The sequence below is a fragment of the Opisthocomus hoazin genome, chromosome 7 (genome assembly GCF_030867145.1).
Source record: "Opisthocomus hoazin isolate bOpiHoa1 chromosome 7, bOpiHoa1.hap1, whole genome shotgun sequence".
NCBI lineage: Eukaryota > Metazoa > Chordata > Aves > Opisthocomiformes > Opisthocomidae > Opisthocomus > Opisthocomus hoazin.
The window spans coordinates 4,698,006-4,717,556 of NC_134420.1; the positions used below are offsets into that span (position 1 = coordinate 4,698,006).

A 19,551-nucleotide genomic window follows, 5' to 3' on the forward strand; every position below is an offset into this window, starting at 1 on the left:
TGTACATATATGCTTATACACAAACATGTTTTTTATATATATGTATACATACACACACGCGTGCAAACACGCTTTTGGAGATAAATCCGCTGTCTCAAACAGATTGCTCTCTCACCATAGATACCATTCCGAGATCTCATTTTCAGTTACCTACTCCGAAATTATGCAGAACCACAGCTCTTTCCACCTTTATTTTGCTAGGATGCCACAGTAAGTGGTAAATGCTCTGCTGCCACCCAATGACTTTTCCCGGTATTGCCCATTTCCTCCTCCATAACTAACCAGGCAAAGGAGGAAAAAAAAAGTTAAAGGCAGCACTTGGACCAGAAGCACTTTGCATACCTGTGGTGCCTTGGCCTCTGTGGAACACGTGGCATCACCGCCTCTCTTCACCTGTATGCAAATGGCTCCAGTTCTTTTTATCATTCTGCCAACAGAAGCAAAACTTTATCTGAATTCCCAGCCACAAAAACATCATTGTGCTCTGGCAGTTAATTTTTACTGGTTTACAATGTACTTTCCTTTACACACGAGATAATGCCAACTAACCACAGCAAACCTTTCACACAGCTGTTATGCTTTATAGTTGATCAAAGCATTGATTTCGCAGTATTATGTCACTGCCAGATACGCTGATTCCCCTCACTGTTTTCACTCAGGGACTGTTCTGTTCCTTTCTTTGGTCTCTTTACAAAGCACAACTTGTTTTAGTCCTTACTATTACATCTAAATTAAGTTCGCAATGGTATACAAACACAAGAGGTAGCCCGTCAGGTTTAAGTGGAAAAGGGAAACGCTGTTACTTGTATCTGGAGATTCACCCCACCTATAATTAAGTCTTCAAATGTTCAAACACTTCAGCTTTCCTTGCAGTAAAAATATACATCTGTAGAATGCCGATTTAAAGAAATTCAAGAAATTAGCAAAGACGTTTTTGTCAATATGTATTTGCACACAGGAACAAGCCGCTCAGTTCTGCAGAATTTGAGCAGATCACTAGGGCAGCAACACGTGCACCTGCTCAAATTAGTATAATTTAACATTTGCAGGACCAGTTTGTACAACTAATTATTTTAAAATGTGGTTTACATCTTCAGTTATCAGCTTGAGATGGGATAAAAAACCCTGACAGCTCAACAGATGAACGCTCAGCTGAGAGCTTATTGTCACAGAGGAATCACAAATACAGGTTTAAAGGAAGCCCAGCTGTGCTTGATTTCTTTTCACATATTTCATTATTATTCTTGTTTTGGCACATAAGATGTAGCAGGATGGCCCTGCCACCAGAGCATACAGGTTCTAGAATATATGCTAAGAACCTAAAGGAAGGAAGAATTAACTTCTTTCCAAAGAACTGTCCACAAGAAAAGTTGATCATTGTGTTAAAATCTAGAGGTTATTTTCAAAATGTTTTGTCCACTGCTGCTCTCTGGGGTTCTCAAAGATCAGAGATTTTGAGACTCATTAGCAGTTAATGGTATTTAACTATATTTCATTCAGATAGGCCAATGAAACTGGATTTGGCAGTTTGTAAGAAGTTTCACTTTCTTACTCTTACATTTTCATACTCCAAGAACAATCCACCAGTGTTCCAGATACAAACATTTCGGTACAAACAGATGTGCATTACTGGTAACTCACTGCCTCAAAACATACCTTCTTACGTTTTGCCATAAAAAACGAAACACAATTGTATTCCAACCCCTTGACTCTGGCCCCAGCACTTAACTATGCTGAGAATGTTCCTTTAAGTACATCCAGAAGTGCTGATCGTACAGCCCAACCTGCACCGCTGGAGTCTAAAATGGGGTCCTGAACTCCCTCTGCTGGCTACAGTCACAACTAGAGAATAAAAAAAAAAAAAAATCTTGTCATGCCCAAAAGAAAAATAGTACTCAAAAAAACAAATAAATAAAATCTTTATATCTTTTTTGGGGGATTTTTTTTTTTTAATTGTCTTGGGTTTTAATGTTTTCTTTCTCCCTGCTTCCCCATTTTCTGTGACAGGTAGGGTTGAAATTCAGCTTACAAATACACACTAAACACAAACTCGTGAAGGTAAGCCTTAGGTCCCCTACACGTCTGTGCTCTCCAGCTTCTATAACCTCACACCTCCTTTCACAGCCTCCCCGAAAGCACACTCCCACCTCCACGTTCTCCTGCCCACAGCTGGCCTCTCCTCTCCACCTCACTGGAGACGATGGACACCTCCACCACTGCTGCTTCCAGGGGAGAGACTGCCCTGGGTTCCTGCCTCTGCTCCGGGCAGGGGAAAGCGGTAAGGCTGTCCCTCTGCACGGCTGCACTTGCCCCCAGGCTTTCCAGCATTCGGCTGCACCCACACCAGTTTCCTGCCACCCACAGCCTACCAGCCTCTGCAAGGTGGTGTCTCAAAGCGAGAGCACAGCACCTGAAAGGAAAACTCCTGGCATCCCTGTTTACTGCTCCCAGGAAGCACTGGTCGGTGACTGGGAAGCTCTGTACACGAATCTTGCACAAACGATTTCCTTCTCTAGCAGCGTCAAAAGATCACAAACAGCATGGTATCTGTCACAAGACAACCAACCAATATAATTAGAAGACCTTTACAAGAAAAGGTGGGAGAACTGCTGGAAAGAAATCCAATGTCATAGCAGCTAATAAAGACTTGTTTGCTATGGACCAAAGTTACCACTTTAGCTCAGATTTACTGGGGAGAGTGGTGTACCAGAGGTAACAAAGTGGCAAATGTAGGATTTGGGTTCAGTCCCCACTCCTGAGAGAAATTCTTGTGCCCAAAGGCATTTTTTCTCAGTTCCTTCTCTGGAAAGTGCTCTTTACCTATCATCTTCCCTTCACCTATTTCGACTGCAAGAGATAGGATTTCTGCCCCAAAGAGGTAACAGAGCAGACTCTGCATCCCCCCAGTGCCTTCCACGATAGGCCACACAATCCAGCTTTTTAAAACTTCTTCCAAAAGTATTTTTAGAGCACTGTGTCTGACCCACCACAATCTTCCACAGGAGTATTAATTTCTAAGTCACAATTAACCAGGTAAGATGACACAGTACAGATAGACTGTACCGTGCTGTGGCCATAACCCTGTAACACGACTTAAAGCACACGTGGCAAAGCAGATGGTGTTAGAGGGCTCCTGTCCCATGACCCCACTGGCAAGCTGATCTCTGCAGTAAGGTACTTCCAAATCCACATGGCAACATTATACACATATCTTACCTGAGCCTGAACACCATCACAAGGTACAAGACAATCAGATCTAATGATGCAATGTCTTCAAAGCATGGGAAGGTATTTACCCCAATCCTACAATGTAACAGCAATGTCATCACCAAAGGCTGTGGAAAAGCAGTGTCAAGGAAGGTCATGGTGCACCATAACACCCCGACCAACGGGTGCAAGCCAGGCAAATTTTCTGGGGGAGAAAGCAACTGTAGCAATGAAATAGCAGAGCTAGAACTTCACAAATACTCTGTCAAGAGTTTGTTGTGTAAAATAATACAGTACAGTGTTGTGTAAAACATTAGTTCTGTTTTGTGGTAAGTCTGTTAACACACTAATACACTGGTGGCCACAGAAAACGTCGCTGCAACATAACCTAGTTTGCACAAATCCTGTGAATTTCCTTCTTCTACAATGTAATTGCCTTCCTCTTATGGGATTCTTACATACATTGATGGGTCACAACCTTTTTTATCTGAACCACCACCTTATCTGTATGGGATTTAATTCAACCCTTCTTCATTTAGTAAACTAGATGTGGTCCTCCCCAAACACCTGTTCATAAGTGCCTGGTGAAACACCACGTAGCATGTCTCTGTGCAAATCAAACCACAGGCATGAAACTTTATGGCAGAATGGAATATAAGGTGCTCCAGATCTAAATTTCACAGTGGCCATCTACACAATGTAGGTGAGTTTTAGAAAATTTAAGCCAAACCCAAACCTTCAGCCCTCCCTTCACTCTTCAATATCTGCAAAATTAGGAAGTACAGGAGGAGCCTGCTTTACAGATCTCCAGAGGACGGTATCAGGGTCACTCAGGAGACAAGAAGAGAACACTGGAAAATATCAGAGGCAAAAGCTTAATAGTCACTGTGGAGGGTCTCAATCAAGCAGATGTTTCAAATGTGTGCCTAATTTTAAAGCACAGAGTCTGATGGCAGTAGATATTACAGTGGGCACCAACCCAAGAGAGAGTTAAGGGGGAAAGGCTAGTGGACAAGCCAGGAGGAAAAGCACAGCATGAAAAATATTTTTTCATGTACTCTATTAGTCTATGTAAATCTACCCTAGAGAGGCCCCAGCAAGGGATTTAACTTCAGACCTCAATTACAACATGTGGGCAACTTTATTGCCCGACAAAAAGTACATTAGACATTTATGATCTCATTTTATTAAATTCTACTTATGACAGTCACTATTGGGTGTACACATGTGAGGCTAATACAAAAATCTATACTGTATTTGTGTATTAACAAGACTAAAAGCTCACCTGCATGGCAGGTGTTACTGTGGCCACACACTTGGGTTATGGATTAACCAGCTCCTATCAAAAACTGGGGTCTATCAACAAAATCTAAGGCAAGAGAGGCAGGTGCTTTTCCTGCTGATCTAGCCGAGGGCTCTGATTGAATTACATCAGGAAAGAATAGCTTTGCTTTCTTCATGAAATCTGATTAGAGAAAGAGAGGTAACACCTTGCACAACACGGTGAAGTTAAAGGACAATTTGCTCCTCTTATGGCCCATTCTGCTGGCTACTTTGATCTAAGTTTTATTGTCTGGGTTTAACACCTTCACCTTTGATTTTACAGCGAACTTCTTTCGAGACATTTTTCTATACCAAGTAATTGTTCAAGTCTTTTCAGAGAAACTACCAATTATCCAGGATGCTGGAAACTAAACACTTGTAGTTTTGGTGAAATACAAGATGATTCTCACTGGTATGAAACAGGTAAGGGAAGACACATTAAAGACGTGAGTTTTACTTCCTAAGATCATTACTTAATAAAAAAGAACACTGGCAACAGCTCAGCACATTATGTGTGGAACCAATTCATTCCTAAACGCAAGAAGGAGACTTAATATCATAAAATAATACAGGCTAGACTGGCTTTCCAGTTCACCTCGGTGGGATGCTCGTTGTACACAGTCATTGTTACACTACCACTACCCAGTTCAAAGCTATAGTGTTATAGTTTCACAACACGCACAAAACGGTAATTCTTTTCTGGAAGCTAACAGAACCCAGTCTGATTTTAGCCAGAACCCTACACAATAACCCTGACTTTAAGACCAGAAGGGATTTTGATTTTTATGCTTAGCTGATGTGACAGGCTGTGTAACATAATCCTTACAATCTGACTTAGTAATTTCTGCATCCAGCTCAGCAACCTGTAGTCATATTAGAGATTGCATTTCACATTAGACAGACACACACCTGCTATACAATAGAAATTGGTCTTAAAATTGCACTCCATTTTCTATTTTGACGTGAATTTCCATTCTTTCAAATGCTGCTGGATCCTTTGTTAACACAATTATGCAGGGCAATTGACCTCTTGGACAGTTTTCCAAATTCAATATGTTGCTGCAAGCACTCAGCAACTCTAAAAAGTCGGATCGTTCACTCAACTCAAAGAACAAAATACACAAGCAGTACAAAGGAAGATGAGGCTAAAGAAAACCTCAAGAATTCTTGGAGTGAGTTTCAGATCTGAGAAATGAAAACAGGAGCTATCAAGTAACTGCTGTTTAGGATGGTCATCCTGTATTTTTTCCTGTATTTTTCTATAGCTACAGTACCTTAATTATTGGAATCTAGTAGTTTACTTACATTACTAAACTTTCAGCACACGTGCCAGACTCAGATCGTCCCTACTAAATACTTGTAAGCCAGATCACAGAATCACAGAATGTTCGGGGTTGGAAGGGACCTCTGTGGGTCATCTAGTCCAACCCTGCTGCCGAAGCAGGGTGCTCCCTCTGCTTTTGGTGAGGTGGGAAAGAAGTGGGGTTAGAAGTTAAGAGGCTCAAGGATTTTTCTGCAATTTTAAAATAAAGTAAACAAAAAAGTTACATAGAAAATTAGGCAGTAGCAAAACTATAAACCAATTGATGTGGAAACGTCAACATCATCTTATAAACACACAACTGAAGTTCACAGCTGTTGCAAAAAAAAGAAGGCAGCATTGTCTGCTAGCAATGACAGTGAGAAGGGACTGCAGGTTTTATTCTTAACTCTCCCACGGATTTCAAGCTCAGCTGTGGGCAGATCACCAAAAATCTCAGCTGATCATCTACAAAATCAGGATAGTAATATTTTCCTATCCCAGCAGGATGTTTTCAGGAAAGTACTTGGGAGGCACTCAAATAATGCAATGATGGGGGCCATGAAAGTATCCGTGCAGAACAAAGACAACACCTGCTCAACTAGCTTAATGGAAAAAAGATGACTGAGACTGTTATAAGGAGTTTCTGGCATTAAAGCGAAGGACAATCTGCAATTGTCTTCAACTTAGAGTTTGAAGTTTGGAAAAAAACCCCACAGCATCAGTAAACAATTTTTTATACATTTAATGTGGAAAAATTCTAAGTATAGGACTAAATATTAAAATCAATGCAAATAAACTATATAAATGACTGGCATTGTAAGTCAGAGGGGACATTTAAGTTTTTCCTTACAGTAGATAACATGAGTAATGCATGACAAAACGTCGTTTTGCTGCCTTTGGCAAACAAGTGCATATATCATGGAGGTAACTGTACACCACAGTTCTTCCTCCATAATTACAACAATTTCAGTTCACTAAGACACTTTTTTAAAAACCACACATACTTATTATGCCTTGTGACTCCATTTTATACACAGTCTTGAAATTCTTTTCATGTTCTTTATGGGAGATAATGATAGGTAGTTTGCTATACACATCACTACGTACTTAGTATTTGAAGAATGCCATCTCAGCCTTCAGGATTTTTCCTGAACATTTTCTCTCGTTTTATGCTGTGAAAATAGTAGCTCTACAAATATAGAAAAAAGATTTTAGTACAGAGAATGAGAATAACATATGAGGTTTGTGATTAAGGAAGTTTAAGGATCTGGTGTTTATTCCTGAATTGGCAACAGGTTTCCCATGACCTTAACTTCTTTATTTAGATACTCTGTGATCTATTTTATTTTTAAAAAAGCTATGGTATCTCTGGTGGATGCAGGAAAGACCAGTCGACAGTTCTGAAACACATTAGCCCACACCTCTACAAACTGACTAAAGACGCTGAGCATGGTAAAGCCTCTGGACCATCTCCTTTTCTGCCCATTGGAGTCCAAGTGCTCAGTTCTCACTGAAAGGCTTCAGATCCCAAATTGCCTTGGATCCAGTGAAGCATCAGACCAATTTCAGTTTCCTAACAACACAGCACCACCTTTTGTAAGATTTTCTAGCTGCTTCTAGGAATTATGCAGCATCAGCCCCCTGGTAATAACTTTTAAATTCATTCACCAAACCAAGTTTGACTGCAGAGCTAAAGTGTCAAAGATATAAGTGTCACACATTTTGTGACAACTGGTAGCAAGTAGAGCAGAGAGCCCAAATTAAGTGTTTTCATGAAGGGAAAGATCAAGTTACCTGATCTGCTTGGTTTGCCAGTGAGCAAACACAAACAGGGAAAAGGGCAGCATGTTCCTTCTCCTGCTTAAAAAGGTAAGGGATGTAGAAAATGAGATTAAAGGGAATCCAGCAGAGAGAATTGCATGGAGAACTATGGGGAGATAGTGCAGGGACCAGGGGAGGCCGGTCAAGTATTAGCAACAGAGCACATACAACTAAATCTCATCTTCCTGTTTATAATGAGAAGCTGAAAGAGCTTTTTTTTTTTTTTTTGCTATCCCTACTTGTAAAATACTCCCATGCTGTAAACATTTGTAAGCCATTAGCTAGAGCCAACAGCACATGCTGTAACAAAAAAGCTAGGCTTGTTACAGCCGTGGGATTTCTTCCCAGTGAAATCACAGTGAGGTAGGTGGGACAGGATCTCAGGGACCAGCTGAGGCATCACCAAGCTGGGGCAGGTTCACAAACATCCAGACAAAGCTGTAGCAGCTGACTGTCAAACCCTCACTAAAAGGGCACTCATGAGAAGGGGAATCTGTGACCTCCCGGAGCACAGTGCTCAGGACTTCGGAAGCATTCCACCTATCTAGCAACTCTTTTTGCGAAATCCAGGCTGCAGCTTGTCCTACCATCAGCACACAGAGATTACACAACATCAACAGCTCGCTCCTCTCAGCCATTTACATACTTGAATATCATTTAAATACAAACCAATCTATTTGCCTGTCTCTTGTTTGTCTGAAGAAATTATTCCCTTCAAAATTCCACCCAACTCGCATCTTCCAAATTTCTTAAGACCTCTGTTACTGTGCTATACCAAATGCCTCCCCCTACCTGTTTATTTTAAAATGCAGGGCCCAAAACAGGAACAGTGGGGGTTAAAGGGAAGTATTATTACTAATTACAGCAAAGCAGTTTTCTTCTGATCTCTTTCAGATGCTGTTAGCTCATTCAATTTGTCATACACTATAAGCCCTATAATATTGGTGTTCTAGTACCACTTACTCCCTGTTATGTACTTCTACATTTTGTGCTTCTAAACTGTAATAGTCCATACTTATCTCTTAAATTTTACTTCCACGATTTTGGCAATTTCCTCTAGTTTATCAAGGTCATTTTGAAACAGGTGTCCTACATAGTGAAGTGCTGATAGTTGGAAGACAAACCAATTCCTAGCCCTCCCACTCCTCCCCCTGAATTATTTCTACCCAGAAATCACATAACAAATAGCTCTGAAAATTTATAAAGACTGCAGATTAAGTCAAAACAATCTGAGTTGTGGAAAACTCCCACCAGTTGAATGGGCTTTTAATTAGACAAAAATCTAGTGAAAGAAAAAAAAAATCATCAACACCTACACAAAAAAATCAAAAGCAGGCAGAAACCTATTTTTATTTTGTTTTCAATAAAAAGCCAAGACAGATGGAGTGCTGAAATTACTTCATCTGATTGAAGCAATGTTAAACAATAGTAGAAACTGTGATATACTGGCAGGTGAAAAGGCAAACCATCCAACAAGATAAGAGATACCTTGGAAATGTCAGGTAAAAGGTAACTAATCTGTACATTGCATCAGTTTCCTATAGGCCCCATTTATTTCTTTCTAGCTTTCTATGTCCCTATATTTTTGTGCACATTCATAAGTGTTGGAGGGATGAAAAAACAATGTTGTCTACAATGTGTCAAGATATACAATATCACCACAACAGAGGCAAGAAAGCACGCCTCAAGCACTTTATTCACATAAACCCTTGACACCCAAGGGACTATTTCTTCCTTTGTAATGTCTACACAGTTACCGAGTTATTCTGGCTGCCCTCTTTGCAGCTCCGACTAATACAAGCTTTTTAAGTTTCTTCATATTTAAGTGTGCTTGTGAGGTTGATCACTGTAATTCTACTGAAATACTTCAGTTTCCTCCATCTTCTCCCTTCACTCCTAAATCTTTAAGTAATACAAATTCATAGCAACTTGGGAAGGAAAAAACCTTATCTAAGGAATCTCAAATTAGCCAACAGTCTGGTGATTGAAGCCCTCCTTCCAAAGCTAGAAAAATCTGAGCCTGATTTAATAACTCAAGATAACCTTGTGTTGGCTTTCATGTGCTTCACCTAAGCATCCGCAACAGCTGTCAGAGACACAAGAAAACTTAAGCTTTTAGCTTGACCCAGAACTGGTTTTGTTCTGTTCTGAAAAAAAAAAAATCTTCTGTTTCAAAATAATGCCATGGAGTCTGCTACATGCTGTGTGAAATCTGACCCAGTTGAAATGCTAAGAGAGTTCTTACTGCACTAATGTTTTCAGGAAAAAGAGATTAAGAAATATGTAGTTTGCAGACCGAAATGCATATGGGAACCAAGCTGCTCAAACATCCTCAATGCTCAGTTCCAACGAGGTTTCACCTTAAAAATTAAGCCTATCAAGTACCTATAGATGATGTTATCCACCTCTAGAACTGGAGAATAACAGAGCAGCATACTTTAGTTCCTGCATTTTGAAACCAGGCAGTAAGGTCCCATCAGCATGTAAATTCTTCTGTGGGTCCAGCTTTCAGCTAGTAGAGATAATGAGAGCGTAGATGCTTAGCACAACAGAAATCAGTAGTAGGGGAAGGGAAAAAACAGACCAGAAGAATTATTTCAACATCCCAAATATTTTCATATGTTAAGAAGGAGAAAAGTTTTTTTAATATGCAAACCTCAAATTTTACTCGGTTACATACATTCATTTTAATGATTTATACAATTATTGCATAAGACTTGTGGTCATTTACGTCTTCTAGTACAAAGACATTAAGTACCACAATTTTGTATTAAATTCTAGTTACACTTTCAGTCAATTACACAAATGTGAAACAAGAGCAAGACTAAGACTATTTCCTTCAGAAAGCCTTCTTCACATTTGGCCAGATGCAAAGACTGCATAGTGGAGACATTTGTGACATTTATGATAATCCCACACCAATTTGTGTTGCTTCGGTGGATTGTAGTGGAATATAATGACAAGAAAACACCCACTCAAACCAACCTAAGAGACATAAAAAATTTAAACTTACAGACGGATAAGAACCAGACACTTCTTTTTTGGCAAGGCAAAGCTGCTTCTCCAAGTATTCAGAAAAGTGGAAAACAACAACAACAAAAATTTTTTTTAGTAAAAAGGTAGACTAGAGTATTTCACCTCTGTTAATAAGTGCCAATAAACTGGTAGCAGTGATTACATCATGCTAGAAGGAGCAGAAACCGTCCTGACATAAAACCGTACTGAAAAAACAAACTCAAACCAGAAAAGCTGTGTGCTGATGCCTTTATCTACTTGCCATGCTGTGTGCTGTAAGTGCATGACTGAAGTGAGCATGGCAATGCCACTGAAACCAGTGCAAGTAAGTTATTAGTTGGATTATTCTGGAACAGAGACAAGAGACTGAACACGGACAAGGCCATGGCTTACGAGGCAAGATCACAAAAGTAAAGAAAGATTGCTGGAGTGGCTCAGAGCTCAGTTCAAATTTGTTCTATGCATACACAAGCTATAACACATATTTTGTTCCACAGCACAAGGAAAATATAAGCAGAAGACAAAGAAACAGACAAGAATCACTACAGAACTTCTAAACAATGAGACAACAAGGCAGAAGTATGCTTTTAAGCTCAAATGCACCATCATCCCAGATATTTTCCTATCTTTTATGCAGGAAAGAAAGAAAAGACACATGAAGAAAAAAGAGGCAGAAAAGTATACAAGGTAACTGCTTGTCACTTTTCAAAAATGTTTTTGTTTCTAAAAAGGATCAAATAACTTATAAATAGTAGCAGGTTTTTATGACCAATTAACTTCCCCAAGCCTTTGTCAATGCAGAGATTATCATCATAATCTCTATTTTGGTGACAAGTGTCTCAATGACAAGGCATCCCAAACGGTAGTTTCATTTTTACACACAAAAATAGTAGTTGAGATTCTTCATAGTGATTTACCAGTTCTGTGACAAAGATTCAAATAAAACCACCTTTTTTAGAGGAATACCAAGGGGTAATGGAAAGCATGTGGACATGGCTTACTGTTAATTCTCCACTTTAGATCTGTTGACAAAGTTATTTATGCAAAAAGTAAATGGTAAAGTTAGTGGTATACAGCATGTGGTCGTTATTCAACTTCTACCCCCCTTTAGGTGGGAGACTCGCAGTGATCACGGTGCTACATTCTGGCCAAAGCTCATTCCCCTCAGCTTTTCCATGCAATGTGATACAGTGTAGAACAGGAATTGGAAGAAAATAAAAGGAAGAGGTTCACTAAAAAGCAACATGAGAATATTTGCTCTAAAGGAGAGCTCAATTTTACCACTTCGAAAACCACAAGTGCAATTGCTCCATTCAAAGTTATAACCACTCTCAAAGCTACCAGCATGATGCAACCAGCATGAACCCTCGATCAAAACAAAGAGAGAACGTGAAAGGCAGGCACTCCCTGTTATTAAGTTGAAATTGATTGTGTTCTGACATGATCAACTCCTGAAAATTTGGTAAGATATGCTGGTGTCACATTTCAATAAAAATAGTGTTTCAACTCTGACTACAAAAAGATTAAGGATTTTCTTCTGGTCCTGCCTAATCCACTCATGACTTGCAGGGCACAGCTCTCCCCAAGCTTGCCTACCAGAAGAGGCAGTTCTATTTTCTTGTGCTTAAAAAAGTAGCAGTCTTAGTGGTTACAAAGTTAATGTTTTAAAGTGCACTGTCATTTTAAACACTTTCCCTTCTTAAAAAGAGAAAATAAAACATTCCGATACTAACAGTTTATAAAAAACCCAGCTGCAATATTCCTCTAAAATTGCAACTTAAAATCAAGTCAAATTAGCAGGATTCAAATCTTTTTCAAAAAAAGACATGAACCAAAAATAAAAAACATCTTTCTGCAGAGAATTGTCACGCAAAACCTCACATACTGTCCTACAAGCCTCTCTCCTAACAGCACCTCACGGAAAATCCATTCAGTTTCTTCCAGCTGACAACCTCAAGAAAACAGAGGTCTAAATAAATCAGTCCTTCCCACCAGTCACCGACATAACTGCAGGTGTGGATGCTGGTGCAGTTTTTCCATCAACTCTTCCTCCGTAGGTTCTTCCAAAACATCTCTACAAAGAAAAAGCATGAGCTGTTAGGGGCAGCAAAGGGAACTTCTCGGCATTTGTTTTTGCAATGCACATATTGAGATGTAACGTGCGCTTGTTTCAAGAATGAAACAAGGAATTAAAGTTACAATAAGTTGATGCTCCCTAAAGATGCATCTACTTGCAAGTGATCCATCCTTTACAGATGTGTCGTGGAAACCAGCAGCTGTTTTCCCATAAGAAGCAGGGAAGCAATTTCCTGCACACAGTACAACACAACTGAAGGTCAGTAGAAATGTTTTCCTGAAAATACTCCCAAAAGAGAACTCATTCCCAATGCTACTATTGAATATCCAGTGTGCACCAGAAGTTCCACTTGTGCATGGTCATCGAGTATCAACTCACCACCCACAATTTCATAATAAGCCAAGAACATGCATCACTTTCCTCATCTTCCCTTTTCTTCTGCCTCTCAGCACAGTCGTACCCCCGCCCCATCCCCAACACCTCTTCCCCTATGGGTGGAAAGCATATAAAGGTTAGGCTACCAAGTCAGCTTAAAGCAGGCCTAATGAGAGCACCTACTGAATTTTTCCAAACTAACAGATGAATCAGTTTGCTTCAGAGGGAGGAAATAAAAGACAGACAAGCTTTTTAACCTCTTGCAGCCAGCACACTTTCTTTAAAACAGATGAACACCAGAAAGCCTAAGATTGATTATCAAGCCTAGTTCAACTCACCTGAACATTAGTTCAACCGTCCTCTGGTATTCAATATCCGAAAGAGGCTCTCGATGACAGCGACGGTCCCACTTGTGAATAAAGTTCTGGAACATAAAAGGAACATGAAAAAATTCAAGATTATTTATAGCCACATCAGAAAAGAAATTAAATCAGGTCAATATGTTTGGGGCTATGGTTTGGGAGGGAGGTGAGGTTTATTTTTAACACAGCAGCAGAGCAGTGATATATTTAGGTATCAGTGTATTTGCTGGCTGCAGGTTGCTACTTTATTCAATCCTGTTGCTCAGGAATGAAGTAACTTTCTCATCACAAACTGAAAGAACAGCAGAGCAGAAGACAGCCCTGCTGCCTTCCACTCCTAGGAAGGACTCCCTCCCCAAGACATCTGTGTGAACTACCCACAAGAGTTCACCCGCTTTGAATTTTTTTCCTTTTTAAACACCTGACAATATATAAACATACTCCCAGTCCAGGAATCGTAACTTAAACTCAGCTTCTGGTTTTGTCATGTTCCCTTATCCATTTTGAATTACTCTTGACAAATCAATACCTAGGGAGTAGACAGATAGTTCAGGCAGCAAAAGGGGAGAAAAACAGTAACATGCTGCTGTCCTGCAACAGAATGCTGCATCTCTTAGCTTTTACAATAAACTTGAGCCACAGCCCTGCACAAGTAAGTACGTAGAAGACTTCTTAGGATTAGCCTCCAGCTAGAACAGAAAGTCTTCTCTGAATTGCTTATGCGCAAGACTAAGGCTCAGCATGAGGCTCACACCTAAGTTTCTGTCTAGAAGTTCGCCATTCTGCCTACAGTAGTAAATTATAGTTCTCAATGCAGTCAACTATAACAAGGACATCTCCAAAAGAAACTTTCGTTGCATTTAAGACAGGGTGAAGTGCCCTCTACAGGTACTCAGTTTCTTCCATTGCTTATTAAAGAAGTCTACAATGATTAACCTGGAGGAGGTAGCTACAATTAACGTTCCCTTCATCAGAAATTCAAAAGGCACTTGGATTTGCAGAGAAGTATGTATACACGAGAAACCAGCAGAACTACATGTTCTTCGTGACATTGCTTAGGTACCTACATTTCCACAGCCTCTTTAAAAAAACTCTAGAAGATGTTCTCTTCAAAATAAGCAATCAGTTCCACTCTTAGTGTGGAACTGAATAAGGGTAATAATTCAAATCGGAATGGGGAGAAACACAGGACAACCAAATAAATCACAAATGTAAATTTTAAAGTGCTAACTTCATTTGCTGACAAATCAAAATGCAAAAAGCCTGCAGCTTGAATAACTAACACTGAAGTTAAATGCTAACGTACAAGAGACAAGCAGTTTTATAATACTTAAAATATTGTTCGTCTTTATAGAGAGTGAGCTATAATGACAAATGTACACACCCAATGAAACACAACCAGATTTGTGACAAACTTGCAAATAAAATACACAATTGTCTATGAAAAAGAAAATGCTTCCTCAGTATCTCAGGGGAAGGGCAGCAAGGAGAAAGATTAAGTAAGCACACACACAAAAGCAAATTTTCCCAAAAAGTTGTCTGGGTTCTTTCCATTTCCCACACAAGTTAGAAGCTGTCTTCAGTATCTAATATCAAATAAACATACTTCCTTACCTCTAGAAGTAAAGCTACGAAGAGATTAACCCAGATGACAGAGGAGATCAACCACCAGGCTACAAAATAGATCTTTGCCCACCTGCAGATCAGATTAACAGACAATAAGTAAAGCAGGTAGTAAATAACATCAGCCTGAAAGTGACCAAAGAGAGCCACGAAATCACACTCTTCCTTGACATATCATACTACTACTTTCTTAATGTAAAGGGCGTTCTGGAACAAAAAAAATAAGAGCATCTTAGCCTCTCATTAACTTAGACAAACAGACTCACTCCCCCCACGTAACATACCTAGTTAAACTCTGAAGGGACAGAAAAGTAGTCTAGTAGAAGTCGTACTGCATCACAGCAAAAGATCCATCTAGGCTAATATCCTCTGAGAGAGGTCAAAAGCAGAAGCACAGGAAAGAGTGCAAAAATCAGCAAAACACCTATAATACTACCCCCTAAGTGCTCTCCCAACCTCCAACCATTTGCAGTTCAGAGATTTCTTGAACTAGAGGTAGCTTCCACGCATTGCAGATCCCAACAGATTTCTCTTTCACAACTTGTCCAGTCTTCACTGGACCACGTTTAAACATTTACCACACACAACAGCCTGTAGAAGAGCATTCCACAACTTAACTACATGCTGCGTTAACCAGCCAAGGATCACTGGAACAGCTCAACCCAGAGGCTATCCAGTTCATTCAAACATTCTCATAACTAAATACACACAAAACATATGTCCAAGGTTTTAAGGCTACAAAAAGTTGCTCACCCACAGAGAAAATATAGAAACAGCCCAAAATTAATTACAGCTAGCATTTCACTTCTGTGAGATTGGCTCTACAGCAAGAGCCACTTACCCAATAACTGTTGCAAGCCTATTTATAATACACTTAAGTCATTCACTCTTTTTTGGAACAAGATGACTAACTACCAAGCCAGTTTCCAATCCCTTCTAAATGTGACAACGACTTTCACGGCATCCACCCAGCACCAGATCAACCATAAAGTTAGACAAGTTAAAGAATGGCCATGAAGTACTATGTTTATTTCCTACATACCTGATTTGACCCCAAAAAAAGTAGCACCTCTCTTAGCAGATAGCAGGAACTGTGCTACACATGTAATTCTTGTTCAGTTACCTTATAATCCAGATCTATGTGGGACTTTTTCAGTATTATTGCTGCTACTTACGGACTTGAATATCTTGAAAACGCTTCCAAAAAGACTTGCCAGTTGTTCACCACCATCACATCCCAGAGGGTCACCACTGCTGCCTAAATAACATGAGAAAAACAGTACCTGAGCAGCTACATCACACACTTAAACCTCAGAAAATGAGGGGAAGACATAAGCAGAGAGGGGAAGAGGGAACAGATCCCATCAATGATCAGACTCACAGCAAAGTCATCAAAGTTGTTTGGCCAGTATTCCAGCTGTTCGTAGGTCCCACACTGCAGAGTGCCATTATCATATGTTGTATTGAAAGCACTACAAGAGAATTACAGGCTGATGTGAGAACAGCTTTCTATGTACCATACCTGAAAAAGAAGACTCTCCCGAGTGCCTTGTAGCAAGTTTCATATTGGCAGAAAACATGGGAAGTAGTTAAAAAAATTATTTAAGCTACAGCAGGGTAAAATTTCAAGCCACAGATAACCGTTCCTGCAAATTCAGAACAGCAAGAAGCAGCAGCAGGAGTAACAAATGAAAACAGTCTGTGTGAGTTAACATTAAAAGAAGGGTTGGTCCAAAAATAAAAGGAAAAAAACCCCACCAGAACCACAAACAACTCAGAAGTTTTGAGTTGCGGATACTTTTGAAAAACAGATTCTTTCCAAGTAGTGATGTTTACAGTGTTACCTGATATTTCCCATGGGAACAACAGCACCTTTAAATAGCATTATGCCAGTTATAGCAAATGCATAGAAAACCACCTGGAAGGAATAAAGCAAGTATTAGCTTTGAATATTTCTCTCACTAAATAGGAAAACTATGCAATTAACATTGAATTCATAGTAGTACCACAGTCAAAGGAATTTTGTCAAGAACAATGCCTGAAGCTATTAAAGTGAAATTACTTCTGTGTCTGTATTACTTAACTGCTTGCTCTTACTTCTTAATATTCTACTTAACTTTCAGTTTTTAAAACACATTAAATCATTTTACTTTATGATCTATTTTACTTATCTGTGTCTCAGAACACTGACATTTAGCTACTACCACTGCAGAATAGAGACGTAAACAAAACCAAAAAACAGTACCTGTACTCACAAGAAATAATCTAAATGTATGGGGAGCTTTCTGCCAGATTCAGTGAAAATAAGCTTTTACAAAACTTCATCGAAGGATAAAACTAAGTCAGTATTTTATATTACATCAGCAACTTCTATAAAAAAAAGTAATAGTAGTCTAAAAATAAAGTTTTCAATAAAAAAGGATTTGGGAACTTCTGTCTTTTATTTGTTAGAAATGCAAACTCCTTTTTAAAAGGGATATCTTTCTCAGTCTTCAGCAGCTGCCTAGGTGATTTTGCAATTTTTATCCTACAAGGAATGTTCTAGAAATAACCTACAACTTCGCTCCTCTAAGTGAAGAGTCATTTGTCCTAGGATGGCTTGAAAAAAGCTGGGACTTCAAATCAAAATGTCAGTCACATTTCTGTATTTTGCTACAAAACAGACCCAGGAGGGAAGTCTGGGAGCAGCAGAAAAGAAACCGCCCTGACCTATGAACCACAGTACTTTGAATATTACTGGAATAAGTTGAAGTTGACATTCCACAGCCTGCCAGAAGATGGGGTATCTGGCTTGGCCATAATAAAGTTAATTTTATTCTTTGAAAAAGATATATTTAAAACACTGCCTGAGAAATTAACTAATCAGTTACATTACTTTAGCAGCATGTGTTCCAGGTTAACATTAGGGAAGATGCTGGTAATGGAGTCAGATTTCACTGTTGGTGGAAGCTCAGTGACAGTTTCCACGTAGCCTCAAGTAAAAGTAAATTAAATTAATGGAAGTGGCAAACACCATGGCAGACTTGCCTCACTGTTGGTGCAAAACTACAATTCACACTCCCAGCATCAAGGACAATCAGCAGCAGACACTAACCACTTCATGAGCATTGTGTCTTACATATATGCGTAAGGACACCATACTGAAACACCTAACGTTATTCCTAAAGATAAAAATCAAGCTCATTACTACAGGCTCCTGTCATCTTAGCTATGCCTTTCAGGAATGAAAAGAGCTTCCAGCAGAATGCTACAGCCCAGGTGCAGCCACGCCAGTTGCCACAGAGCTTTGGGGTCCTAGGGTAAAGCACAAAACAGCTCACGCCATAATTGCTCTCTCAAGGGCTCTGACGTACGGGCTCTATCAGATCCAGCAGCAGCAACGTCAGTCGCTGCCTCCCCCACCCACCCACCCACAACACAACCCTGCGCCAGCCTCTGACAGGGGCGACAAGCAAACGCCTGCTCCTTTAGCATGGGGCACACACTTAACCAAGAGCTGGCAGAATTAGCAAAACCGCAGTCAGCCTTTAGACAGTTTATTTCATTACTAAACTCATTACTCATTGTAAAGTTTTTCATCCTACTAAACCTGTTCCTAGCGTATGCAAGACTGGCATTCAGGCTCCCAAGATGTACTTTCACTTGCAAAGGCTAACTTCCCAGTTCGTGCATTCCCAATGTATTTCTCAGCTTTAAGAGTAGCTCCCAGTGGCAAGTGCGACTTGTATAGCACAAAGTTGTTACCAGCTTATCTTTGCCCAAATCAGTATCTTTATTTCAAATTGCAACATAAACCTTTCCACACTGCAACTTACGGCCCCTCCCCTACAGACAAAAGCAGAGGTTACTAATAACCAAAACAGGTTATTTGGGTAAATTACATGCTAAATATATTGACTAGAACAAATTTTTAGACAATACCCAACACACAGAAAATCCTTGGTCTCTAACCATTACCTCAAATTAAGGTATCCTCAAAAACCTAAACAAAAACAACAAAAAACCAACCTAGCACTTTTTGGCTCTACCAGGAAGACACCATTGCAAAGCCAGAAACTCAATGGTTGGGAAATGGAGGATTTATGTAATGGACATCAAACATTGTGACCCACCCTTTAATCACATGTTTACAGAGTTTGCAGAGCTCTACACAGACACACCTAAAACAGGATGGCAGAGGCTTTTAAAAATCACGTCCAAACACGCCATCTCAAGACCTTCTCAAAGGAAAACAATGGTGAAGTTGTTTTGCTATTTAATTTACCATAAGCAAGGCAGGGTAAGGAAGACTAGGCTGCATTCAGCATCAGATGAATTTTTATTTGAAACTAGAGTATCCAGCCTGAGGCAAGCGCTTAGATGAAGTTTCAAATAATCTTTTAAAGGCACTCCTAAAGGAAACTGATAAATCAGGCACTGTCACTGTGTACAGCCCATAACAAACA

At 39.7% G+C, this 19,551-nt stretch overlaps 1 protein-coding gene across 4 annotated transcripts in view; it reads right to left on the reverse strand.

Annotated features, from left to right (window-relative positions):
* Positions 1-9,042: 9,042 nt before the first annotated feature.
* Positions 9,043-19,551, reverse strand: part of TPCN2 (two pore segment channel 2) — a 34,027-nt gene continuing 23,518 nt past the window's right edge. For all 4 annotated transcript variants that reach the window (XM_075426255.1, XM_075426254.1, XM_075426256.1 and 1 more), the window contains 6 exons: positions 16,951-17,024; positions 16,488-16,578; positions 16,282-16,364; positions 15,098-15,179; positions 13,460-13,545; positions 9,043-12,743 (listed from right to left, as the gene is read on the reverse strand). In XM_075426255.1, coding sequence (XP_075282370.1) covers positions 12,665-12,743; positions 13,460-13,545; positions 15,098-15,179; positions 16,282-16,364; positions 16,488-16,578; positions 16,951-17,024 — 495 coding nt within the window. In that variant the 3' untranslated portion in view covers positions 9,043-12,664. The remainder of the gene's footprint in view (positions 12,744-13,459; positions 13,546-15,097; positions 15,180-16,281; positions 16,365-16,487; positions 16,579-16,950; positions 17,025-19,551) is intronic.